The sequence below is a fragment of the Synchytrium microbalum genome, assembly GCF_006535985.1.
Source record: "Synchytrium microbalum strain JEL517 chromosome Unknown SmJEL517_scf0005, whole genome shotgun sequence".
NCBI lineage: Eukaryota > Fungi > Chytridiomycota > Chytridiomycetes > Synchytriales > Synchytriaceae > Synchytrium > Synchytrium microbalum.
In genome coordinates, this window is record NW_022158354.1 from 438,992 (window position 1) to 462,344 (window position 23,353).

A 23,353-nucleotide genomic window follows, 5' to 3' on the forward strand; every position below is an offset into this window, starting at 1 on the left:
AAGAGTCAAGTTCGCTTGCTCTCTTCAGCACGAGTTTTTGGTGACAACAGAGCAGACGAGTACGTTGTATTCAGGCAGCCGGAAGTTGCCTGGTACAGTATACTGGTACGTGTATCAAGCTGGTTGGGATTAGCTTAGTCTCTTAAAATGGACTCCAGTGAGTATTGTGCTGCGTTTTTTTGTTGCTTTCAAATCTGTGATGTTTGGATCAAGCTGACATATTGCCTCGGGGTCTGATTCTAGGTTTATATCGAATCTTCCAGCCATGGCATCCTATTCTCACCATTAGTGACTTTGTCCAGCGTGAATCCTTGGATCAAACAGCACATTGGGGAAGTTGGCTTGAAGATGGACATGTGTGTGTATCCAAGCTAAAGAGCGCCGGAAAGACTGATGAAGGACATAAGAAGTTTGCGAAGGGTGCCACATACCGTGCTGTACCTCCAGGAGCTGTGTCCGATCTACATGTACTTCCAGATGGACGTGTTGCGGCGTTAGTCTTGACCAACTTTGATACCAAGGGCGCTGCATATACATTATACTTGCTGGATCTTATTGCTGAAGTGCCAAAGAATTCTACTGATGGACTTGATGAACGTGGGTTGACGAAAAAGTTGGGAGCTCCAAACACAACACTTTTGTATGAGTTTGGAGTAATCGCATATAGCAAGCTTACGACTCAGACGTCTGGAGCCAAGGTACGAATGATGCTCTGGAGCACTGAACTGTGTCAAAAGCTGATAAAATGTTGTAAACAAACTAGACACGAGTGAAGCCTCCAGCGCACAAATGGTCGTCAACGTCCACTACTTTAATGTTCCATATTGATCTGGATGGACACAAGACAACGCTCTTCTCATGGTCCCTTCCACAATACAACTCTAGTACTGCCATTCCACCACCAAATTTAATTGCCTTGCACCGTAATTTTTCGACAATGGCTACATATCAACGTGCCTCCGCGTCCCATAAAACTACCCTAATGCCAACATATTTCGCTGTAGCCAGCAACCCAAACCCATTAGGAGGCCAGATCGATTCTCTAGATGCATTTTGCAGTCTATACGATATGGATAGCAAGGACTGTTTGGTGCAATTTGCCTCGCCGCCCGAAGTCGCCGAGTTAAAGGAAAGCTCGTCAGAGTTTAGTATACTCTTCTCGCCTGATGGAACCCTAATGGCTGTCTTGTGGCATGGATCAAGCAACATCCCACCTAGAGTACACATATTTAGGTCCTTTACAGGTGCACTGGTGGCTTCTATTATATTAAAGGGTACACAGAACAATGTCACTGGATTCTTTCATACTTTTGACGGAGAACCGTGTTCGAATGCTTTTGTCACATTGCTGAGCGGTCACGGGCAAGAGGACATAAGCGTCTCGTTTTGGGATTTGGATGGCAGTGTGCTAACAGCTATACCAGCAAGTAATGCGATGCATGCACACTTAATCAAAACCATGAATATATCATCTACAGACCGTGTAATTGCTAAAGGAAGGTTTATAAGAGTGATGTCCGATGACGACTTCTATATCGTGCAACCAGAGATCCCATCACCATCATGGAGAGTATCGGCTCAGGTGCTAGAAACGAGTGTTAAATCTGTACGTTTGAATGGCATGGCCCTTCCATCTCCGACAATAGCGATACTTGCTGATGCTAGTGGCAATATGTTCGTCTCGACCCCTGGAGTTGATATACAGCCTGTATCAGGAGACTATGCCGGAAGTGATGACGTGAAGACTGATCGAGTCACTTCCGATGGGCGGCATGTGCTTGCTAAACGGAATAGTGATCGTAAATTTGTCTTGCTCTCTACAGGAACAGACAACAGCCCGATATCGTGTCCGTATTTTGATAGTTTGGCACCGACGACCGAGATATTTGATGTATTGCCTCTAGGTGCAGATGATTATCTAGTGCTTGAGTCACCTCAAGCAGACAAGACAACACTGTGTATCGTATCGAGGACATCGGTGGTAGAGGTTGTGAAGCTAACTAGTGATGCTACAGAATGTATTACAGTGCTAGACACTAGTGCAAATCATTACACCATTGTGGCCGGTCACCCGTCTGGAACTTTGAGTGCATGGACAGCTATGAAAGCAGACGATGGAAAGTGGATCGCTGAATATAGAGACGCGCCAACACGACCCAGCACGGATCTCTTTGTTGATACACGCAAGTTTGTCAGAACGCCAGTATCGCCATTCCCAATTGTGGCGGTCAAATTGTTTGCTGAAAATACAACAGTTATATTGGTGGTAGTGGACCGTTGTACTTGCCAAGTAAGACTCTCAGGCATACCTCATGACGCAGAATCTTACTCAATGCGATCAATCTAGGTTATAGATCTTCCTACCTTTACTCTAAAGTATATCACTTTTGCAACAGGGTTGTCAGTTGGACATTCCATTAGCGCTGCTGCTATAAACATTGACGAAAACAAGCAAATCACCCTGTTGACGATGCGTGACAGTGATACTGACAAAAGCGATAGTAAGCAGTTTTAGTGAGACATTGTTTTTTCCATTCTCACTCACAGCCATTCTTCACTAGCCCTTGATCGTGCCATAGAACGAACACGATCCATCGACTCTACTTTCACCGTGGCGTCATCATCACCAAGTATATTTAGATCCCTACTTCGCCGAAAAGTCACATTGTCGTCAATGCCAAAAAACCAAGGACCATCATTGTTGAACTGGTCGAGAGTTTTGAACGACTCATGTCGTTCGTCGTCTACCTCGCTGTGGAATTTGCTTGCAGTTTTGAAGCACTTGAACTCGCCAATTGATAGTATGAGTGAAGTGCCACGAGAACGGCAGGAGATTGTTCGTGGTGAATTGACGAATCGAAGTGTTACGCTTTTGGTTGGTCTTGCTTCTAAAAACAAGGTAAACCGTGGTTATCCTTTTCGCCGAATTTCGATCTCATGATTTTCTTTTGCCGCTTAGACGATATTCTCAGAGTGCCGTGGTGGACAGTCATTTATACGCTGGGCCATTGACAGTGTCGAAGATCTAAACGATATCACTGGCCTGTTGAAAGTTGCCGATGCTCCATTGTACACTTTCAGAGCAGAGAGAGGTGAGTGAAACAACCTTGACGTCAAATCATACATCTTGAAACGCTCACAGTACAATACAATGTTATACCACGTTCGTTCAGTATCCTATCCTGATTTCTCACTTGCAAAGAATGCTGGAACGTCTCGACTTCCTGGTGCCTTAATGTTTGAATTTCCAGACACGACGGACATTCCCGTGTCAATCCCCGAAGATGTTTTGCAGAAGGCCATTGCTGATCGAGATGCTTCGACTTTGGTGTTGGCTATTCTTGATTGGATTTCGAACGCGATCCAGGCCAATCCAGCGGTATGCTAGGAAGTGGTAACAAAGACTGCTCCAAATATGCTGTGTTACTCATTGATTTCAAAATAGAACTATACCCATCTGGAGTTTTTGGGACCGTGCCTTCCGGACCTCGCTCTGAACGAGGGTTATCAAGGTCCGACTAAAGACCTATTAAACAAGATGGCCTTCGTTCAGGTCTCGTCTTCCCAATATGACCGTCTCTATCTCGGAGGCCCTACCGTCATGTATCAAGAGTCAAGAGGGTAAGAAAAATCAGATTCTACTTTTTTTTGCCTAGTAATGAAGCCACTAAACTGTCTTCACTTGAACATAGTGTATTGGTAGAAGCCAAACCAGGTCAACACGGCTTTAACGATGGAGAACTCAGCATCTTAGACGCCTTATTTAAGAAAGCCACCTTCCACCCCAGTGTTCGATGTGTAGTACCGTTTCCTAATCTTACAAGATACCCGATACATGGAGTACCAGGCACTCAAGCACCCAAAGTTTCTACTTCAACAAGTGTTTCCCGCAGGATCTTGTTTGGATCAAATGAAGTGGTTGTTACAGGAATGCAAGCCATGTTTTTATCAGCTCTTACCAGTACTTCAGATTATCGTACCGAGCACATGTCTCCGTTTGTAAGACTTGTGAGAGCTGGTGTTGGTGAATCAACTATTGGGCCATTGAGTTATGAGGCTGTTGCGCTTTTGAAATGGAGAAGGTAAACTTCAACTACCAAACATGTTGATTACCCATTCATAAAACTAATTTTTTCGTCACTATTCAGATTCGGCCAAAACGTATACTTCCTTCGATGGCTCTTTGACACCGTTCTCCTTGTCTTGCTATCTACGGCTATAACCAGAAATTACCAATCAGCAGGCTCCGTCATTCTATTCTCCGTCTGCCTTGTTATGGGCTGCCTGGGAATCCTGTGGGAATCTCTGCTTGTCTTTTCGTTGGGCTTGCGGGCATTTCTGAAGAGGCCTTTCTCTTGGATATACTCCTTTTCGTACTTGCTTATAGTATCGACGTCTGTTTCGGGGCTTGGTATGGATATTGCCAGTAATTCTCTCAAGTCGCTGGCTGGTGTTGCGATACTTTTCACGTGGATAAACGTCTTGGTAAATCAAAACAAGAAGCATTTCTTGTAAAACATACCCAATTGACTTGTTTTTTTTGCACCTGTAGACGTATTTGCGGATTGCGCCTCTCGGTATCGGTAGTTTGATCACGGCCATCATAAAAGTTTTTGGCTACATCCTACCGTTTTTGCTTTTGGTGAGCTACTGGTGCTTTGATTGATTTTTGATAGAGCAACTTGCGTCTCTAACAAATTGAACGATGATAGCTCGTCGGCATAGCTGTCGCTTTCTCGCACTCGTTCTACATACTACTCAGAAACGAGCCGCTATGCAACAGTCCAGATACTTGTGGGACGAGCATCGATCCAGACATGAACAAGTTTGCAACATTTGCAACTGCTCTACGGTAAAAAAAATCTGTAAAGGTGGTCTGCCATTGCCTCAGTAATGAATCCATCCAAATCATTCTTTGCAGGTCTGTATTCTACGTCACATTTGGAGACTTTTCATCCTTCCAAGCCCACGAACCAATACTAGTTGAACAAGCAACATCTCAGGTTGCAGTTACGTCCACATTTGAAGTGCTGTATGAACTGGTGATGGGAATCTTGCTACTCAATGTCATTGTCGCCATCTTGACTGCGCAGTATAGTGCTATCACATCAAGGGGAGATGATGTTTTGCTAATTGAGGGGATGGCGACGTACAGTGCTGATGTGGAAAACATTGTAAGTTTGGATATAGCCAAGGTTTGTTTTTGTCGTCTCAGCATCTCACCAGCACCATCACACGCTACAGGCGCTCTCACTCATCCCAAGCTGGAAGAAGGACTTACGCTGGTTTCCCAAATACATATTCTTCGAAGTGCCACTTGACCGAATCCCAGTTTCAGACACTGATGATCAAATGGCCAAGATGCAGGCACAGCTTGATGCACTGACGAAACTGGTGTCCAAGAACGCAGCATCATCACCAAACTCGTCGTAAACGGAATTTTCATACCCTTATCATCTATTACCGCATTATAATATATGTTGACAGTTTAATTCTATAATTCTATACCTAAATATCATTTTCATTTGGAAATCAAACGTTCCAAAACACACACGGCGTTGGACTGGCGATGAATAAGACCACAAGCGTGACTATCTAGCAGGTTCTAATCCTCGCATTTGACGCGTGGAGATTTCTTCATTTGCGATTTGCGTCAACGAAGTTTGAGTAACGTTGAGCTCGTCACGAACAACGGAAGGCACAAGCTCAAAAAGTACCATTATTGTAAGTAGCAGCTGTATAAAAATGACATCTGTTGCTCCTTGTTATCTTGATCCTCACTAACCTGCTAACTCCATATCTAGATTCACAGAACCCCACGAAAAGCAACGAAATCATGGCTGGTGTAGCAATTGTGACTGGAGCTTGGAGCCCTAAAGGTAAAAAGATACTTTTAATGCCATTCCCTCCACGTCTTAATGTAAGCCAACCTCTCTTTCACTCAGGAATGGGTGGAAACACTAGCATCCTGTTGGCATCAAAAGGGTAAAACGTGATTATACTTGAAAGCTTGCAACCCCAAGTTCTCACCTTCCATTATCCTGTCCTAGATACAAGGTTGCACTCGCAGATGTAGCAGGAACCCCTGACGAAGTTCTCAATGAAATCGAGACGAAGTATGTTTCGCGTGTGTTGCTGGCTAGTCTCCGCACATGCTTATTGAGATCCATACGTTTTTTTACACTTTACCGTTTTTCCTCAACTCTTATTTAAACCTTTAACCTCTCTAGGTACGGAAAGGGTGTAGCAATCGCTGTCAAATGTGATGTCACAAACAGCAAGGATTTACAGCACCTCTACGATGTCACACACAAGACATTTGGACCTATCACTGTAGTAATCAACAATGCGGTACGTTTTTCCTCCTATTTGGATGGTTATCTGGAAGGCTCCTCATGTTCTGCATACACACGAGCAAAGCTTGACACCTGTAACCCTTTTAGGGAATCTTTGCCAAAAACACTGAAGATCAAATCAATGATCTTGAAAACACATGGTCTCGTCAAATCGCCATCAACTTGATTGGAGTTATTGACTCTTCTTACATGGCTATTCGATACTTTAGACAACACAAGGTATAATTTGTTTTGTACACCTCGTTTTTTTCTCCCGCATTTGTGGCTAAGCTACACCAAACAAGATTCGTGGATGTATAGTGAATACTGCATCAGCAGCTGGTAAGCTTTATTGTCTCTTCTCGAGCCCAAAAAAGCTACTTTATGGATCTGCATTCTGTTGAACAAACCAAAGCTCGACACCTTCTCACCCATGATGCTAATCCCATTCTTTCAGGTCTTTACGCTACGGGCAACAACCCAGTCTATGCAGCATCAAAGCATGGCGTCGTAGGGTTCACCAGATCATTCGAACGATTAGCTCGAACTGATGGCATTCGGATCAATTGCGTTTGCCCATGGAGTAAGTCTGATGAAATCATTTTGCCAACAATATAATCAACGTGCAGAATCGTGAGAGTAAATGCCTTTGAGTTTTCGCAAATCAAAGACAAAAAAAATTTCCCCGAGTCACAAAATGTATCAACTTGATATTTTCGGACATCTACTTACATCTCTGATATATTCAATAGTGGTCAACACAAACATGGTAAAAGCAGGCCTCGAAGAAAAAATCATAAACCAACGAGGTGTTGAAAGCTCTGGTGGATATGTGCCTATGAGTATCATGACGTCTTGTTTCTGGCGTGCTATTGATGATGGCAAGACTGCTTATGCGTATGAAGGCATGCCTGGAGGAGTGCGAGCGATTCCACCACCAAGAGGTGAGTGTTCATACTCGTCGAAAGTGTTTTTTTGCTAACTCTTATTCCAACCTGCTACAGGCCAACTGATTAAAGCTGATGGTGCTACTGAAACTCCTCGACTGTAAAAGAAGAACGGTGCTCAACAGTCGGCGTCTCGAAAAAATGAATGATAAATTAGTGTTTGTATTCAAAGTCTTATATTACAAAACAATGTTATGTTTGAGTCATGCTTTCAATGGTTTTCATGGCATCTAAAAGTGCCTGAACTTGCTCACTTCTATTCAATTGCTGCTGCTGTTGTGGTTGCTCTGGTTGTGATTGTATCGTGGTATCAACAGTCATAGGAGCTGGTACCATCAGTAATGATTTACACGAGTCTAGTATTGTTTGAACTTCATCACATGCTCTAGAAGTGGTAATTGCGTTAAGCAAAACTTGTGCAGTCCCTCTATTGAGTGTACCGTTTTTATCAGCTTACCTATTGATTTCTTCAGTGGTTGCTTTACGACGACGTATCTGACGTTCTTCCATCAGTTGCAGCGTATCACGAGCTTGATGAGGTCTGTAATCGTTGATCAAGTGGTGCATGTTTTGTAGGACTGTGTGAATATCTGCCACTTTGACTGCATACTAGGTGAGAATACACGATGAGTTTCAATGAATGCATATAAAGTGAGAAATAGTGTGTTTTACATCTTTGGGGTGTCTGACTAGAACATCCAATAATTCGACAAAGTTGGCTAGCAGCGATTCGTTCAGAGATTGGAGCTCTTTTCGACGGTCTGACGTTGAACGTGTAAGCATCTAATCAATAATCAGTTTTTCATGCATTCTGTTACCTATCGGTCCATCAGGATATAATTGTTTGATGTTGCGATCAGCCAATGTCGTAGACTGAATTTGCACCTACAAATGTTGTGATTTTAGCAACCACATCAAAGAGAAATAAGGACATCAAGCAACGACATACATCAGTCCATCGTCCAAATATCTGGTATTTGCCAGTAATTGGTTCAGGCGGCGTCAAGAATCGACGAACAACGTCAGGAGCTTGATTTCCGTTTTCAACTGCTGCAGTGTTGGCATCTGTAAAGTACGTGTAGTATGGAGGTGGATGTGGAAATGCTGATACGGGCCTCGTATCTCCCTGAGCTGCCATGTTTTCTCTCCCTGTTTGATGCGTGCGCAGAGAACTAGTTTTTTTTGGACTTGCAAATATTGTGACGCGATCAATCATCATGAACATCATAGTGTACGTACTACTCGTGATTTCTATAATCTTATAAGACAATGCTAGTTCTGTAGGTGTGTAGGTATAATAAAGTTTATCATTATGTTGGTATCAACACCAAAATCAAGCTGCCAATCGTCGTTCATAAGTCTATGACGTTGAATCACGCGTCAGCAAACCACACACTATAAGGAATTCATAACTCACGACATAGTTTACCTCGCGTTGAGACTCCAATTCACGTTTAAGCATCGAGATCTCATCATCCCTCAAACGCAACAAGGCCTGCAACTCCTCAACAGTCTGAGGCATAACTTTGGCCATTGTCTTGCCTCCATTAACAGGTGATTCAACGACAGCAGTTTGTGGTGAATCAGGGGATGATTCAGACGCAGCTCCAAAGGTCTTGGACAATTTAGCTGGTTTTGGCGGTGGGGTTTTGCTCTGTTCGGTTTTTGCTTCATCCTTCAAGAATCCTGATGAGAGTGCTGCGACGGTGCCCCTTGTTGCTTGTGAGCCACGGTCTGATGATTCGTTGGTGAAGGCAGATGAGAGGGATGCGACGGTTCCCTTGTTGGCTTGAGAGCCACGGTTGTCTGGTTCTGAAGATGCTTTGATTTCAGCTACGATTTTGACTGGCTCGATGACTTCTTCCACTGCTTCTTCCTTTTTGTCTAATGCAGCCTACGGAGGTTTGTTAGTTAAATTGAGAAACAGCAGATTTCACGCAAAAAAAAGCAAAATCTGTGGTGAAGCACATACATTGGATGCAGTACGGTTCTCTTCACTGGCCTTGAAACCATCAGTGTAGTTACCCTTCATGGCAAACAGTTGCTTAAAGTGACTATTGTCAAACGACAAGTTAGATGAGCGAGTAGTATGTATGACATAAAGGCACTCACGGTTTGCAATAAAAGACACCGTTCAGAGCAGCATAGTTTCCCAACTGTTTGTGTTTGTACGTCAGCAAAAAAACATCACGTATTGGGATAAGATGGATACTACACAACCCAAACGGAAACACCACTCACAGACAAGACTTTGTTACAATGACCACATCGAATACAACTCTTGTGAAAGACCTAAATAAAGGCGAAATTTCCTTCAATGTCAACCCCAACACAATCCACAACATTGTGAGCACAGCCACCATAACTAGGTACTACCTTGTCGTCAGCCTTGGAGATATCCATAGGATAGACCACCTGTTACGGAAACGTTCTCTTTTAGTCTCTCCGTCCGACATTTTGATGAGTCCCTTTATCGAAATGTTGCAAATGTTGTTTAGTACCTTTTGACAAGCGACGCAGACTTCTGTCTTCATAGTTAGCGAGCTAGATGAGCCAAATTTAGTCTATTGTAGACGTAAATGTGTCTATTAGTACCGTGCATTTGCAGCAAGTTGCGAGTCCAACAAGACACAATTATAACACATGCAACATATTAAAAAAATTCAGCGCTCGTTCCCAACACATCAAACGAAAGAGAAGCAAAAGAAGGGAGGTCAACTTACTCCGACGTCTGCCATGGTTGTGAAAGCGGATTTCCTTTATAAATAATTCGGTTTGTTGTTGTTGGGTGCTGTTGTTGGCAGTGAGTGAAAGACACAAGCAATTGGATGAAGGGTTGAATCAAACCACACCCCATGCTTCCGACGCAAACTCAAAACGAAACTCTCGTGAATCGTGAATCTGTCCGTTTTATCAGGATCTGCCGGTACGTGAACGAGGTAGAGCAAAATAGATTCAAGATTTTGTACATCATATGGTTCTTTGTGAATCCTTGAATCACAATGGCGATACAATATTAATAGCCACTGATTTACACAAATATTTACCTAGTTCAGATACACAAAAGGAGCATACTCCACAGATCCACCATCAGAGCTCGAAATCACGTCCGTTGATGCATGTTCCAACAGGTACTGCTTCACCAGCTTCGGATCATTATCAACACGTTCACTTGCAATGAGATTGGCAATGACGCCTGCAATCTGTGGACTAGCCATTGATGTTCCAGTAAGTTGCTTTGTCGAGTCGTTGTCTCCTATGTGCAAAAAAAGCCAAATAAGAAGTATGCAAAGAATCATACTAGCCACTGAAGCTTTAACCTCTTACCAATATAGTCAGACACGACATTCGAACCTGGAGCCAAGATCGTGACACACTCTCCATAGTTGGAGTACACGCCTATATCGTCGTGGATGTCTGTTGCTCCAACTGCAATGACTGTAGAGTTCTTGCTGGCGATTGCTGGAGAATGAATGCATGCTTCTTCACCAGAGTTACCTAGAGGAACACGATACGTCAGTTGGACTACGTGTGCAACAGGAGACAATCTTCTGTTTTGCTCACCAGCAGCAGCAGTAACATGAACACCCATATTAGCCAATGCAACAACAGCTTTCGTAAGTGTTCCACTAGCTTTTCCTTGTACTGAGAGACTACATTGCAAAAGAAAATTGAGTCTCTTCGAAACCCATGGTCGTCTAATATACTAGTTTCTTTGCCACTACTTACTTGACGATAGCTGGCCGCCCACGATTCTGCTGGACACGATTTGCAACCCACTGAAGTCCATGAATCACATCACTGAATGGTCCCTTGCCAGCAGCATTGAGTGATCTGACTGCGACTATGGTTGCATTCTTGGCTACACCATACTTTCGACCTGCACTTGTTCCTGCACAATGAGTACCTAGTTTGGATGAAAGGAGTCAGTTCTTGCTTTTGTGTGAGACCTGTTTACTAATATTGCGGGTAGCGAAAAAAACACAGGTTATTTCTAGTAATGCATTTGAAATTCTCACCATGTCCATTCTCATCCTGTAGCGATGGAGATGAAGAACTAGTACTGACTTCAAATATAACTCGTGGATACAAGTCGACGTGGTGTGGATTTACACCACTATGTAAAAATATTCAAGTTGAAGCCGGTTAGAAAATTCGCTAAAAAAATTACTGGAGGAAGTTGTAATGTCTTACGTGTCAACGATGTAAATATCAGCCCCAGTACCAGCACTTTTAGGAAAATGATATGCGCCATCAAGCGGCAGCGACTCTTGATCGATTCTATCCAAATGCTTGCCACAAAAAAAATTGTTAACAAGATCTTTACACATCCAAGGTCAAAGAATCCACTCACCCAAGGCGCATCAACCTGAACATCTTTCATTTCGTCCCCACCACCGTCAGAAATCGACACCTCATCATCCTCCTCTGCAAACTCAACATCAAGCTGTGGATGCTCCTCACTAGCAATGGACGCACCGTCTGCTACACGTCCGAAATAAGCATTGCATGATGAGGGCGAGTCGAAAGATATCGAGTATCCTGTAAACTAGTATAATGCAATTCTGTGCATCAGCGTACGCTTATAAGCAACTGTCAAAACCACATGATATTTCACACGCTTGGACAAAACTTACGCTGCCAATTTGCCAGCGATGTTTGATGTTGACTCCATGCGTATTGATTATCTTGTAGTGGTTTGCGAGAATGGTTGAGTGATGTAAAGTTGATGCGTGAGTTGGCTTTAGAGAAATCAGATAGGTTTGGTGGGGTTTGATGTCTGCACAGATTGAATCGAGTTGTTTTTGGATGAGGGGGAGTGATGTGCACCGAGATGCAATCATGAATACCATTAAAGCAAGGGAAATCATCCTGTAGACCATTGATGATTGTCTAGTTGTTATTGGAAGTCAATAGTACCGCGTCAGAAGTTTAAAGTCAAACCCCCACGACGTACGAACACCGTGAGAACATGCACCAAGTTTTACGTAAACCGTGAGAGTGTATATTTAAGAAACAAAGAAACTCGAAAAAAAAAACAAACAAAAATTGAGGGTGCTGGTTTTTTTAAAGTAAATCTCTCTCTCTCTTCTCCTAGAGATTATCACCACCTCCGACCACATCAACATCATCAGTGTCCCTATTGTTTCTTTTATTGCTTCCACTGCGTGTGGAAGATCGCACACCAACACCACCACCACCTCTGCTTAGTCGTCGTCCTCTTTTCGGTTCTATGGCCCGCTCGATAGATACAGATGGACTTGCTGGTGGACGACCACGTTTCCTCTTCACAGGTGGCGCGCCTGTCTGCTGTTGCTGGTGTTCATCGTCATCCAATGAGAGCGGTGGTGTTATTGGGTTTTCGACATATGTAGCTCCATTTGTTGTTGTTGCTGTTGTTGGGGTGCCATCATCAACTAGCGCTGCAGCAGCTTTGACCAAGTCGGCTAGTGGTCTACCAGAAGCCTCTCCAGCTTCATCGTCGTCTGCTTCGTCGTCGGATTGGCCACCATCGTTATTACTATTATGAATACTAGTACTAGTGTTTACGGCAGCACCACTACCATTTTCGGTTGTTGGTGCTGTTAATATTTGTCTCTTGTTGTGCTTTTGCCAGATATGGAGTTCGGTGGCTTGCACTTTCAGAAAACCGTAGGAACATCCTGGCTCTAGAAAATGTGAAAGGAAAATGAGTTTTGGGATTAGACTGGGTTTAGACTGGGTTTAAATGCTTCCATGAATCTATTGGTGTTCTTGTCATTAAAATGAATGTATTTACCCGGGCAATTGTATGGCGGGCCATCGACTTCTATTGCTGAAGCGTGTGGTCCTGGATGACCATACTCGAGATGATAGATAAGACCACCAGATGTGGTATAAACTTTTCGACATCCAGGTCTTGGACATTGAATCTCTGGCACAGGCACACCTGTTCTATCAGCATGTACATGCAGAATGTGATATTTGATTCCACTAGATGGCAAAAAAAGGTCAAAACGATCAGACTTTCTTATGCCGAATCCCTTTTCGAGCACTCCGCAAAATATAAAACACGTACCCTTGTCCAGGATATGACTTGTTGCACGCAGGATAAGGACAAATAAACGGCCTTTCCGAATTCATATCAGCGTGTCCAGCAATCATATGTTTCAACAAGACTTGGAAATCGTCTGACGTTTCTTCACAGTCCATTTTCGGACATTGGAAGACCTGGTCTGGTACCGCGTCAGCGTGATGTTGAGCTACTACAAGTAATTGATGAGCAATTGTAGGCTGGTGGTGTTGCTGCTGTTGTTCTGGTCCCAGATCGGTTTCTATACCATCTCCTTCTACATCTACGTCCTTATCATCGTCGTATTCTCCTATATCAGAATACGGGGTTGTATCGGTAGGCCTTGTCGCAGCTGACGAAGCATCCAGATTCAAATCACTATCGATATGTGTCGCGGATGGCGGCAGTGGTTTCAACGATGGAGATTTACCCATAATCTCAGATCCATATGGCGGTGGTAGCGGTCGTAGCGATGGAGACCGGCCCGTGATAATATCTGTGCCATACATTAGCGGTGATTGTGGATGGAGTAGTGGGGACGGCGACATTCCGGGTGGTATAATCATGCTAGTTGAGAATCGTCGTGCTGGCATTGTTATGTGTTCTTTGAGTAGATGGTTGCGGAGACCCATTTGTCTGGAAAATACACCCTCACATGAGGGGCATTCGTAACCGCCACGTGAGACAGTGCTAACGTGTGCACTCATGAGGTGGTCAACGAGTCCCTGGGGCGAATCGTACGCGTTGTTGCAACCTGCTCGTTTGCAGCGGTATAAATTTAGTGGGTCAGGTACGGGCTCTCCAGAGAACTTGGTGGTAGATGGATGCTCAAGACCATCCATGCCCTAGTGATCAAATACAAGTCGTTGGCACGTAGATCAGCACAGTTTGTTGTGTGGTAGTGTTGCAAACCAGTTGCAACAGAATCCAACATACCCAGCTGCCCTCTTCCATCATTCCAACTGGTTTCTGCGACGTCTCATCAGATACTACAGCTAACGAGGGTATGCCATGGTGATCTCCATTCTAAAATTATCAAAATTGGGTTTGTTGATGATGTTTTCTAATGAGCTTGATGAGGTGTCACGTTTGCCAAATACCGGGCTTGCCTGTACATCTGTATGCGATTCTATGCGTGCCTCGCCCTGATATGATGGCAATGATCCTGATTCGGTAGATGCAATCTCTGCAAGGAAGTCAAGTGCACTCATTCTTAGACTTCGCTCCGTCTCACTACAAACGACGTGTAAGCAAGGCGTTCAAGGAACGTTCCAGCGTAAATTCGGGTCAGCACTTACCTTAAATATGGCAGATATTGCCGATACTGTCGTTATATCATCTTTCGGTAGGCAGGTTTTGGGGAACGAATCACAAGTTTCGAGAGGAGGTCTCTGGTTTTTTTTTTCGAGGTGAGGTGAAAAAAAAAAGTTGGGAAAACCCATTCGGACAAGAATGCATTTCCCAGCGAGGAGGAGAAAGAACCTGAATCACGCAAGTCTACGGTCCCAAAATTTACGCACAATACGCGATCACCCGCACGAATCCACAAGTCCACATATTCACCATCGCGAAACCGTGTTTAATATTGTTGTAGTAGGATAAAACCGTAAAAAAATACATAATAACAGAACTAGTATCAAATAGTATTACATTAATAGCATGGGTCTGGCGGCCTCTACACGTTCCCGTAAACCAAACGTTTCAGCAACGCGGGGCCTAATTGATAAATGTTAGTGTATGCGGCTCATTGTAACAGAGACGTTCTCGCTACTTATCGTACCTGACATCTTCGACATGCTGTATAGTTTTGAGGAATTCTAATAGCGTCTTGAGCTCACAGTCGGTTGAGTCTTCATACCACGAGGTAATGGGTATTCCGTTATCAACCTAAGCGTGGAAGTGTATATCAGTATAAAAGATCTTATCTTGGCACGACAACAATAGCATACAAACCTGAAAACCAAAGGCTTGTGGTGAATTGTCTACAATCACCATCTTCATCATGTCTCGATTTAGTATAGTTAAATCCTTCAGATAGTTGCCGTAAACCAAAAGACACGAGTCTCGAAACAGTCGATATCTAGAAATTATAAATTTTGTCAGTCCTTCTCCCAGACCAAAAAAAAGGAAGGTTCCCATTGAAGGATGTCTCACTTGATCAACTTCTTCTCAGGATCCAAAATGTTCAAGACTTTTTCAGCATAAATCTTCTGAGAGGCAGTAAATACTACGACCTAGAGCAAAAAGGAGTCCATATGAGTTAGCAAAAACGTCAGCCCTTCGCTCAATTCTTAGCACTTACTTCAAACATTCTTGCGGCTCCTTCCAAGAATTCTCTACAAAACGGCCTCAACCTTCCAGAGACATGATAACTTTGATCATTAAACTCGACAGGGAAGTTGATGTCTGATGCTTCGATTGATGCAGTTGAGCAGTGGACAAGGGTCTCATCCAAGTCCAGCACCAGTGTTATCTTTGGAGTGGATCGAGTCCTTCGTGGCAGCACACATGGTCTTGCTAGTTGTTCTTTCGTCAGAGGTGGTAGTGACCTTATAAAACTGTACCTGAAAACATGTGCAACAAAAGAAACACTGAGTGAACTGCAATGCGCGATGCCAACTCCACACCCTTGATACTTACGGGTCGAATTCATCTTCAAGGTCTTCTGTATCGTCTACGGCCATTTCACCACCTGCATCAGGGTCATTCTCAACTTCTTCAACCTCATGCTCATGATTCTGATAATAACTATGATGATGCGGAGACTGCAGATTCAGGTTTGCTGCTGCAGTTGACAGGCTAGCAGGTGGTGGTGTAGAAGCGGTATCGTCGGGTATCAATTTACACGATTCCTGTGGGTCGGGGGTTGAACGTTTTGTTGAAGGTGATGATGATGGGGCCGATTCGGCGGGCGGCACATTCTCGTCTTCCTTGGCTTCTCCGTCTGAATCCTTGCCATCTAAAAGTGTTAACTGCGTAAATAGGCGTGCCCCGTGCTGTCATTCAGTTGTGCGTGTGGTGCTTTTTTTACCTGCAACTCCAGCCCACTTCCTCAGCAAGTTATATGTAGGAGAGAAGAAACCAGACAAAGTACTCGAGGATCCATTCACTTCTGGTACGGTAGCATCCGACTCTTCTCGTTCTCTATCTAATTCCATTAGGGGCTTGTCAACAACCTGCTGTTCAGGCGTCTCGAGCGACTCATAACTCTTTGCTGACTTCCTAGTGCTGATCCTCTTGGCTTTTAATACAGGTTCGGCAGCACCACTGTCCCCTTTCGTACTGGTTATTGAAGATGCATCACTACTTCGTTTGTTGCCAATATGTCGCTTCGGTTTGGCATGACCTTGATCTTCCACTGCCGCGGCGGTTGATGATGACGCTATTGATGCAGCGGCAGGAGGCGGGAAGATTGATCTTACAATCCTCCTTCTCGTTGGGGAGTTTGTTGCTAGTTGCTGTTGCTGTTGTGATGATCCAGGATTCTGCCTAGTAGGAGTTGTTCTCGTACTCGGGCCTTCTACGACAGTCAATGGACTGTTGCCATTTGTTGGTGTCGTGGCTGTTATAATAGAGGTTAGACTGTTGGTTTCATTTATCACTGCAAATGGCGTTAAAACAACAAAAGTGATGATTATACCTGATTTTGAGGGTGTGTTTGATGGATTGGCATGAAGCGACCTCTGTATAATCTTGGTCTTTGTTCTGGGCGCCGAGGTAATGAAGGCCGAGGGAGCATTGTTTCCTTTTGTTGGTGTCGAAACAATCATGGTTGCGGATAAGTGCGGTTGTGTGGGTTGATTATTATATAGGGGCGGCCTACAGCCTTGGGTTATGCCTTGCTTGGGCCTGCACTTGCTCTTCTCGTCCCTTTGATGTTTGGAGCAGGGTACGAATAATTGTTGTTTTTGTTGTGTTGGTGTGTTGATGCGTCTCCAAATCCCACCCATTAATCCTAGAGACAAATTGGTCAAGTGACCATTATTCTTACGTGGATTCACAGGGAATCTAGCTATTAGTGCGCTTTGCAACTCTTTTTATAGGTACGGTCCGCGCAATCGTACAGCATGTTGGCACAGCAATTGCCATGGCAGTGCCATGTCTGAAACGAAAGTGACAATAAAGAAATCTACAATTACGCTTAATACGCTACATTCAGTGTGGATCCAGCCCTTTGAAGGGACATTGCGCTGCACTTGCTTGCGTGTTTCCTACTCACCAGTTTGTCGCGAGACGCGATTTTATGGCCTAATAACATGCTTCTGTACCAAGAACAGCACTAATGTGATGTGAAATCGTCCATTAAATACACGGATACGAGGGAGATGAGTGACCGCTCCCAAAAACTCGTCTGTTTTCTGATTTGTTTCTTAAACCACTCACAACGGGTCAGAGGGTCTCCCAGGCCTCACCCAAACATGAAGGGCAAGTAGTTATACTCAAGAAACATACATCAATATCTTCAATACTTAATGGTGATCGCTCAATTAGAGTTTTTTTGTGAGACAAAGCCAACATCCACCAGCCCAACCCCACCGAAAAAACTGCAGAAGCGATGGTCTGGAGGTTTGATTACGTGATATTGTTGCTCCTGGTACGTCTCATAGTCAATTAACCTGATCTGCGCCAAGTGGTTTTCTCGATAACTGATGCAATGTGTTAGGTTTTCTGTGTGTCTCAAATTACGAGCACATGTAGCTCGACTTGTGGTAGCAACAGTGCGTGCATCGAAGGAGATAACGTCTGCTGCACCGGTGTGTCATCATATTCTAGATTTTTGAGCGCTTCAGTTATCGAGGGAACAAGTAACTCATCACTTTCGCGTCCATCATCAAATCTAGCAGGAGCAAATGATTTCGGTGCATCATGCACTTCTTCGTCATATTGCCAGTACGATATTACAGGAAACGTGATGGGATGCTCGAAACTACCGTGTCCAGCTACACAATTAAATGTATTGGACAAACTCCTCACGTCTGGACCCATATACAAGTCATCCAATCCCAACCTCATCGTAACAGAAGACTTGAATAGCCAGGAGCTGCAAATATCTCTTACAGAACCCATAAGCTATGCACGGGTGCTATTTAAACTGGATTCATATGATACAACAACAAAGTGCACGAGTCTACTCGGGTACCAAAACTTGATTTTGGACTTTTCACAGATAGCGGGACTATCGCAAAAGTTCTCGATTGGAATACGGTATACTTCTGATTGTGATCTGGATGCTGGCACGTATCAGATATTATCAACCACAAGGTCACGTCCTGTGAGTCTTGCTGCTGTGCCGCATCACGTTCTTCAAAAGTACGTATCCAATGACCACATGTTTCTGGATTTAAAAACTTTTACTCACCTTATACTTGTCTGTAAGTGCTGTAGCAGTTGTGCTGACGTGGAACAAGGTCCTTGCACCAGTTGAATACGCATTCAACCGCCTCGCCTTTACATGTAATCCGATTTAATAATACTTATTAATCATTCTGGCGGCTGTATTTATACCAATTAGAATGGAATACGTCTGCTCCCCTCATAACTCGATGACGTTTTAAGTTCAATTTGTCACGTCTTTTGAAGCTGTTTCTCGAACCGGTCGCTATCGTTAAGATATTTGAGAACGCGCATAAATGGGTTTAAAAAATTCGTTCGTCCCTTCATGCCACGTCGAAGGATTCTCACGCAGGATGCCACGCTTATGGTCAAGGTGTGCGACAGTCAAAACTTCGATCTACCAGAGTTCTTCTCTTCTTTAAGAAAACAATCCAGTCTATGCCCACATACAGCTATGCCACCAATAAAGAAAGCTCAGCCATCAAACCCTCAAATAGCGGGTTTCATGGAAGACATACACTCAAAAGGAGATACAAACGTCCAGCTAACTTCAAAAACACGACTTATATCACGGATGGAGGCAAAAGGGGCATTTCACCGACGTTTTGTTGATTAAATACTAACGACCATGCTCTGATCGTATCTTACTCTTTGGTTCTCAATAAATGGAATGGCGATCCTAACATTAAGGAGGTGCTCCCTCCTTTGAAGATCAGTCAAGTTGGTAATTGTCTCGATATAGAATGTACAGGAAACTACATGATTGATGGAGACGTCGCAAAGGTTGGCTCGCGAATGGTGTCGTTTTGACGCTTTGCATTTTGACATCTCACTTTGACTCATCTTTGACGCACTTGTTCAACAGCTTATGGTTCCGGACTGGTTACATATGCAGACTGCACTAAGGAGACCGTATAAGATCCCTGGTCATAATTCCGATAAGATTTACGGAATAATCTCGATAAGATTCCCTCCACAAGCGGTAGCCATCCCGCTACTAAAAACCCACTTTATCGGAGACGACACAGTGCTAGTAACCAGAGCCAATGATATTCAGACTCTCAGCAGAATAAATGATGCCCAAAGAAAAAACGACCATAGTCAAAATCAGCTTGGAATGGGATTGTGATATTTACAATACAACACTACCACCAAAGGTGGATGCACTCTCTCTAAACGGAGATCCTTTTGTTGTTGAGGATACATCAGCAGCACAAGCACTGCACTTTATTGAAAGTATGGTTGCCAGAGAACAAATGCTACACTTGAAGAAAGTCATCATTGGTCTTGACTTCCACTTTGATCTCGCACCCAAGGAAATTGCTTCTAAAATACTGATTGCTCTCTCACGTGGTACTCCAGCTACTGAGAGGGTATTTTTGGTATCGGTGTCGAGTTATGTCCTGACGAGTTGCGACAATGCAACTTAAACAATGCTAGGCTGCTAAATATCGGGGATCCAGATTTGGATTTTTTGAAAACACCACTGTTTCGTGGTCTTTACTCTATTGATATGTTGCTAACACGCAACTCAATTGAATTAGTCATGCAACAATTCGTACGATATGCAAAGCGTTTAAACAAGGGGGTGGAAGAGATTACAATTGGGTTGCTATTCGTACAATGTGCTCCCATTTCTTTCGAAGGAATGATTGCTATAGCTAGATCTGTGAATAGAATCCGAAATATCAGGACGTTGAACGTTATCTCGAAAGGGTCGTCAGCACGCACTACGGCTCTAGTACATGAACGATTGAAGGATTTGTTAATGGACTACATGGATAGTGGCAAGATTTTTTTTATACGAGATAATCTTCATATATCATAGGGTGCTTCGCTGATCATGAACTCTGAACGGTTTTGTGTTCCAGAACTGCTTTTCAGACCTAGTGATGTTGGTACTTTATTTTCAACGGTTTGTCCAAACCACAGAATCTGACCTTTATCGCTATAGGCACAGAGAACGCAGGGATGTGTGAGGTCATTGCCGATGTTAACGAAAATAAACCAACAGGTAAAATTCAGTATATGTCGCAGCGGCTTTTTTTCGCTCTCTGCATAACCATAACCTTCTTCCTACTTCAAAGGCCTGCAAGCTGCATTCTATGCCAATATCCTGACAATTGGCGGCAGTTCTTCCATACAAGGATTCAAAGAACGAGTGTTAGTGTACACAGTGTACACCGGAAATTTGAGTCTGTTTGCCGAGTCTCACTGTATTGCTCGTTTTTGTAATGAGAAGGATTGAGATCCATGGCACCATCATTGTCGAGTACGTGTAGCTGTATCGGAAGAGTAAGTCATTGACCGTTGGGATCAGATATCAACAAAATCCAGAGCTGACGTGTCGAAGATCATCTAGTCCAGTGTCGTTTGCTTCTACGGGAGGTGTTTGCTTAGCTTTAGTATATCCAGAGGTATTGAAATCAAGAACGACGCCACATAATGAGTATTTTGAGCGTGGTGTTGGCCACCAACGATGGCTTGTTATATATTGTGCAGTTTGAACTAAAACACGTAACGTACAACCGACTGCGAACGGTTTGCGAATCGTCTGAGGGGTTTAGATCAAGAGATCGTGCCTAGACTACCCTGCGTTCACGTCGTTGAGCCTGCCAGGCTCAGCAACTTCATCGTTCACTTTCACACCATAAGTCAACAGTAATAACCGTTCGCTATAAAAGACACCATGGAAACTATACCAAAGACTCAAAGAGCCATCGTCCTAGAAAAGGTATCTACTTCTTTTATATCTTGCTTTCGCTTGCGTCGCTCGGAAGCGTTTCGTGTTACTATAGACGTTCACTGATGGTTTTTGACCATTAGTTTGGACCAGAAGCAATTCTCAGAACAGACGTACCTGTTCCCAAGCCTGCTGCTGATGAAGCTCTAGGTAACGGGGTTTGAATTGAGTCGCTGTGCTTCAAGCTCACCTCAACATTTCTTACGTTAGTTCGAATCGTCAAGACTGGTGTTTGGTAGGTTTGTTCGGGGGGTTGAGGCATTGAGATAGCTATCTAACATCTTGAAATTCATGAATCAATCTACTTCTTTGTGCATCTAGTAAGTTTTTGCTGCAGCTTTAGAACTCGTTCAACCCTAACTCTCACACACTTTATAGGTCACAGTACGTCTGGCTGTTTTCTCAATCGATTGTCACCAAATGCTAATATTATCGTATTTAGGTGATTTACACATTCAAGATGGCGAAGTCTCTGTCGCCAAAAAAGGAATACGAGGTGGTCACGAAGGTAGGCTGAATTGATTACATCATCACACATAAACGACGTATTACGATATGGAAACTTCCCTATCATCCATTACATTTTCGTTTTGCAGCTATCGACTGAAACATGCTACAAATAGGTGCTGGATTCGTCGTAGCAGTTGGCGACAAAGTAAAAGATTTCAAAGTCGGTGATCGAGTAGGAGTACGCATGACACAAAACGTTTGCAACAACTGTGAACCATGTTTTGCTGGCCACACCGTTGGTTGCATCAACCGTGTCGATATGGGAATGGCAGCCGATGGTACCTTTGCAGAATACTGCACAGTCCAGGCTGTTGGTTTGATAAAACTCCCCGACAATGTGTCCTTTGAGCAAGCTGCTCCAGTCTTATGTGCTGGATTGACTGTGTATGTGTCTTTGGGTTGCTGATCCTCTCGCTGCTGATCCAAAGGATGCTGACGTGTTGCACGATACCTAGATACAAGGGTCTAAAGTTGTTTGGCAATGATGTTAAGCCGGGAAATTGGGTAGTCATTCCAGGTGCTGGAGGTGGACTCGGTCATCTTGCCGTGAGTACTTCCACCGTTCTCAATTACCACAAGCTGCATCACAACAATCCTGACAATCAACATCACACAGGTTCAATACGGAAAAGCTATGGGCTTCAGAATCGTTGCCATTGATGGTGGAAAAGACAAGGAGGAACTCTGTAAGAGACTCGGCGCCGAAGTCTTCCTTGACTTTACCAAAGAAAAGAACATTCCATCAGCCGTCCGTAAAGTTACAGGTGGTGGAGCTCACGGTGCCTTGATTTGTGCTACATCACAATTGGCGTACAGTCAAGCGCCAGGTTACTTGAGACCATTCGTTGGTGTGATGGTCTGTGTTGCTTTACCTCACAATGCCAAGGTAATGCATTTTTTTCGAGCGAAGACGTATATGACGAGTCTCTTTACAATATCTTATGGATACTGAGCCTGAATGCGCTCTACAATGGCATTTTATTTTAAAAAATATCCAGAAGCCTCACCGATTTCTTCACAATTATAGTTGGATGTACCAATTGTTTTGATTGCTTCACGAAACATTCAAATCAGAGGAACAATCATGGGATCAAAAGCAGACACAATTGAAGCACTTGACTTTGTCGCTAGAGGTCTTGTACACAACCAGATTGAAGTTTTGCCCATGAGCAAAATCAACCATGTATACGACAGAATGCGCAAGGGCGACATCGCCGGTAGGATTGTGCTCGACCCTCGACTGTAAAGGGAGGCTTGTTTTAGATGTAAAAGTGTAATGTCTTCAAAACAGATGCTTACAAACGAGGTTGGCATTTGCCATAATAAAAATGTGGACGATCATCCCTTGTGCTCGAGCTATGTTGCAGATTTAATTCACGATTTCATTTTCATTTCACGTGTTTGGTGAAACCTGTTGAGTCTTTCACCAAAT

At 43.7% G+C, this 23,353-nt stretch overlaps 5 protein-coding genes across 5 annotated transcripts; 1 reads left to right on the forward strand and 4 right to left on the reverse strand.

The window, feature by feature from the left end:
* Positions 1–7,474: 7,474 nt before the first annotated feature.
* SmJEL517_g01529 (uncharacterized protein) lies at positions 7,475–8,420 on the reverse strand (the record flags this gene model as incomplete). The annotated part of the gene is made up of 5 exons (XM_031167457.1): positions 7,475–7,667; positions 7,740–7,891; positions 7,955–8,043; positions 8,101–8,167; positions 8,232–8,420. 5 exons carry the CDS (start codon positions 8,418–8,420, stop codon positions 7,475–7,477), a joined length of 690 nt encoding a protein of 229 aa, XP_031026517.1.
* Positions 8,421–8,615: 195 nt separating this feature from the next.
* SmJEL517_g01530 (uncharacterized protein) lies at positions 8,616–10,020 on the reverse strand (the record flags this gene model as incomplete). The annotated part of the gene is made up of 8 exons (XM_031167458.1): positions 8,616–8,642; positions 8,712–9,176; positions 9,255–9,336; positions 9,395–9,438; positions 9,524–9,574; positions 9,659–9,697; positions 9,784–9,846; positions 10,006–10,020. The coding sequence occupies 8 exons, from the start codon at positions 10,018–10,020 to the stop codon at positions 8,616–8,618; spliced, it is 786 nt and encodes a 261-aa protein (XP_031026644.1).
* A 309-nt stretch (positions 10,021–10,329) lies between these two features.
* Positions 10,330–11,957, reverse strand: SmJEL517_g01531 (uncharacterized protein; the record flags this gene model as incomplete). The annotated part of the gene is made up of 8 exons (XM_031167459.1): positions 10,330–10,538; positions 10,610–10,780; positions 10,847–10,935; positions 11,012–11,189; positions 11,302–11,399; positions 11,477–11,574; positions 11,637–11,745; positions 11,920–11,957. The coding sequence occupies 8 exons, from the start codon at positions 11,955–11,957 to the stop codon at positions 10,330–10,332; spliced, it is 990 nt and encodes a 329-aa protein (XP_031026645.1).
* Positions 11,958–14,980: 3,023 nt separating this feature from the next.
* On the reverse strand, positions 14,981–17,104 carry SmJEL517_g01532 (uncharacterized protein; the record flags this gene model as incomplete). The annotated part of the gene is made up of 8 exons (XM_031167460.1): positions 14,981–15,050; positions 15,115–15,221; positions 15,288–15,414; positions 15,489–15,568; positions 15,637–15,898; positions 15,975–16,293; positions 16,366–16,896; positions 16,975–17,104. The coding sequence occupies 8 exons, from the start codon at positions 17,102–17,104 to the stop codon at positions 14,981–14,983; spliced, it is 1,626 nt and encodes a 541-aa protein (XP_031026646.1).
* A 4,253-nt stretch (positions 17,105–21,357) lies between these two features.
* On the forward strand, positions 21,358–23,167 carry SmJEL517_g01533 (uncharacterized protein; the record flags this gene model as incomplete). The annotated part of the gene is made up of 9 exons (XM_031167461.1): positions 21,358–21,402; positions 21,495–21,561; positions 21,622–21,639; positions 21,790–21,795; positions 21,854–21,919; positions 22,035–22,305; positions 22,377–22,467; positions 22,538–22,807; positions 22,949–23,167. The coding sequence occupies 9 exons, from the start codon at positions 21,358–21,360 to the stop codon at positions 23,165–23,167; spliced, it is 1,053 nt and encodes a 350-aa protein (XP_031026647.1).
* Positions 23,168–23,353: the final 186 nt, after the last annotated feature.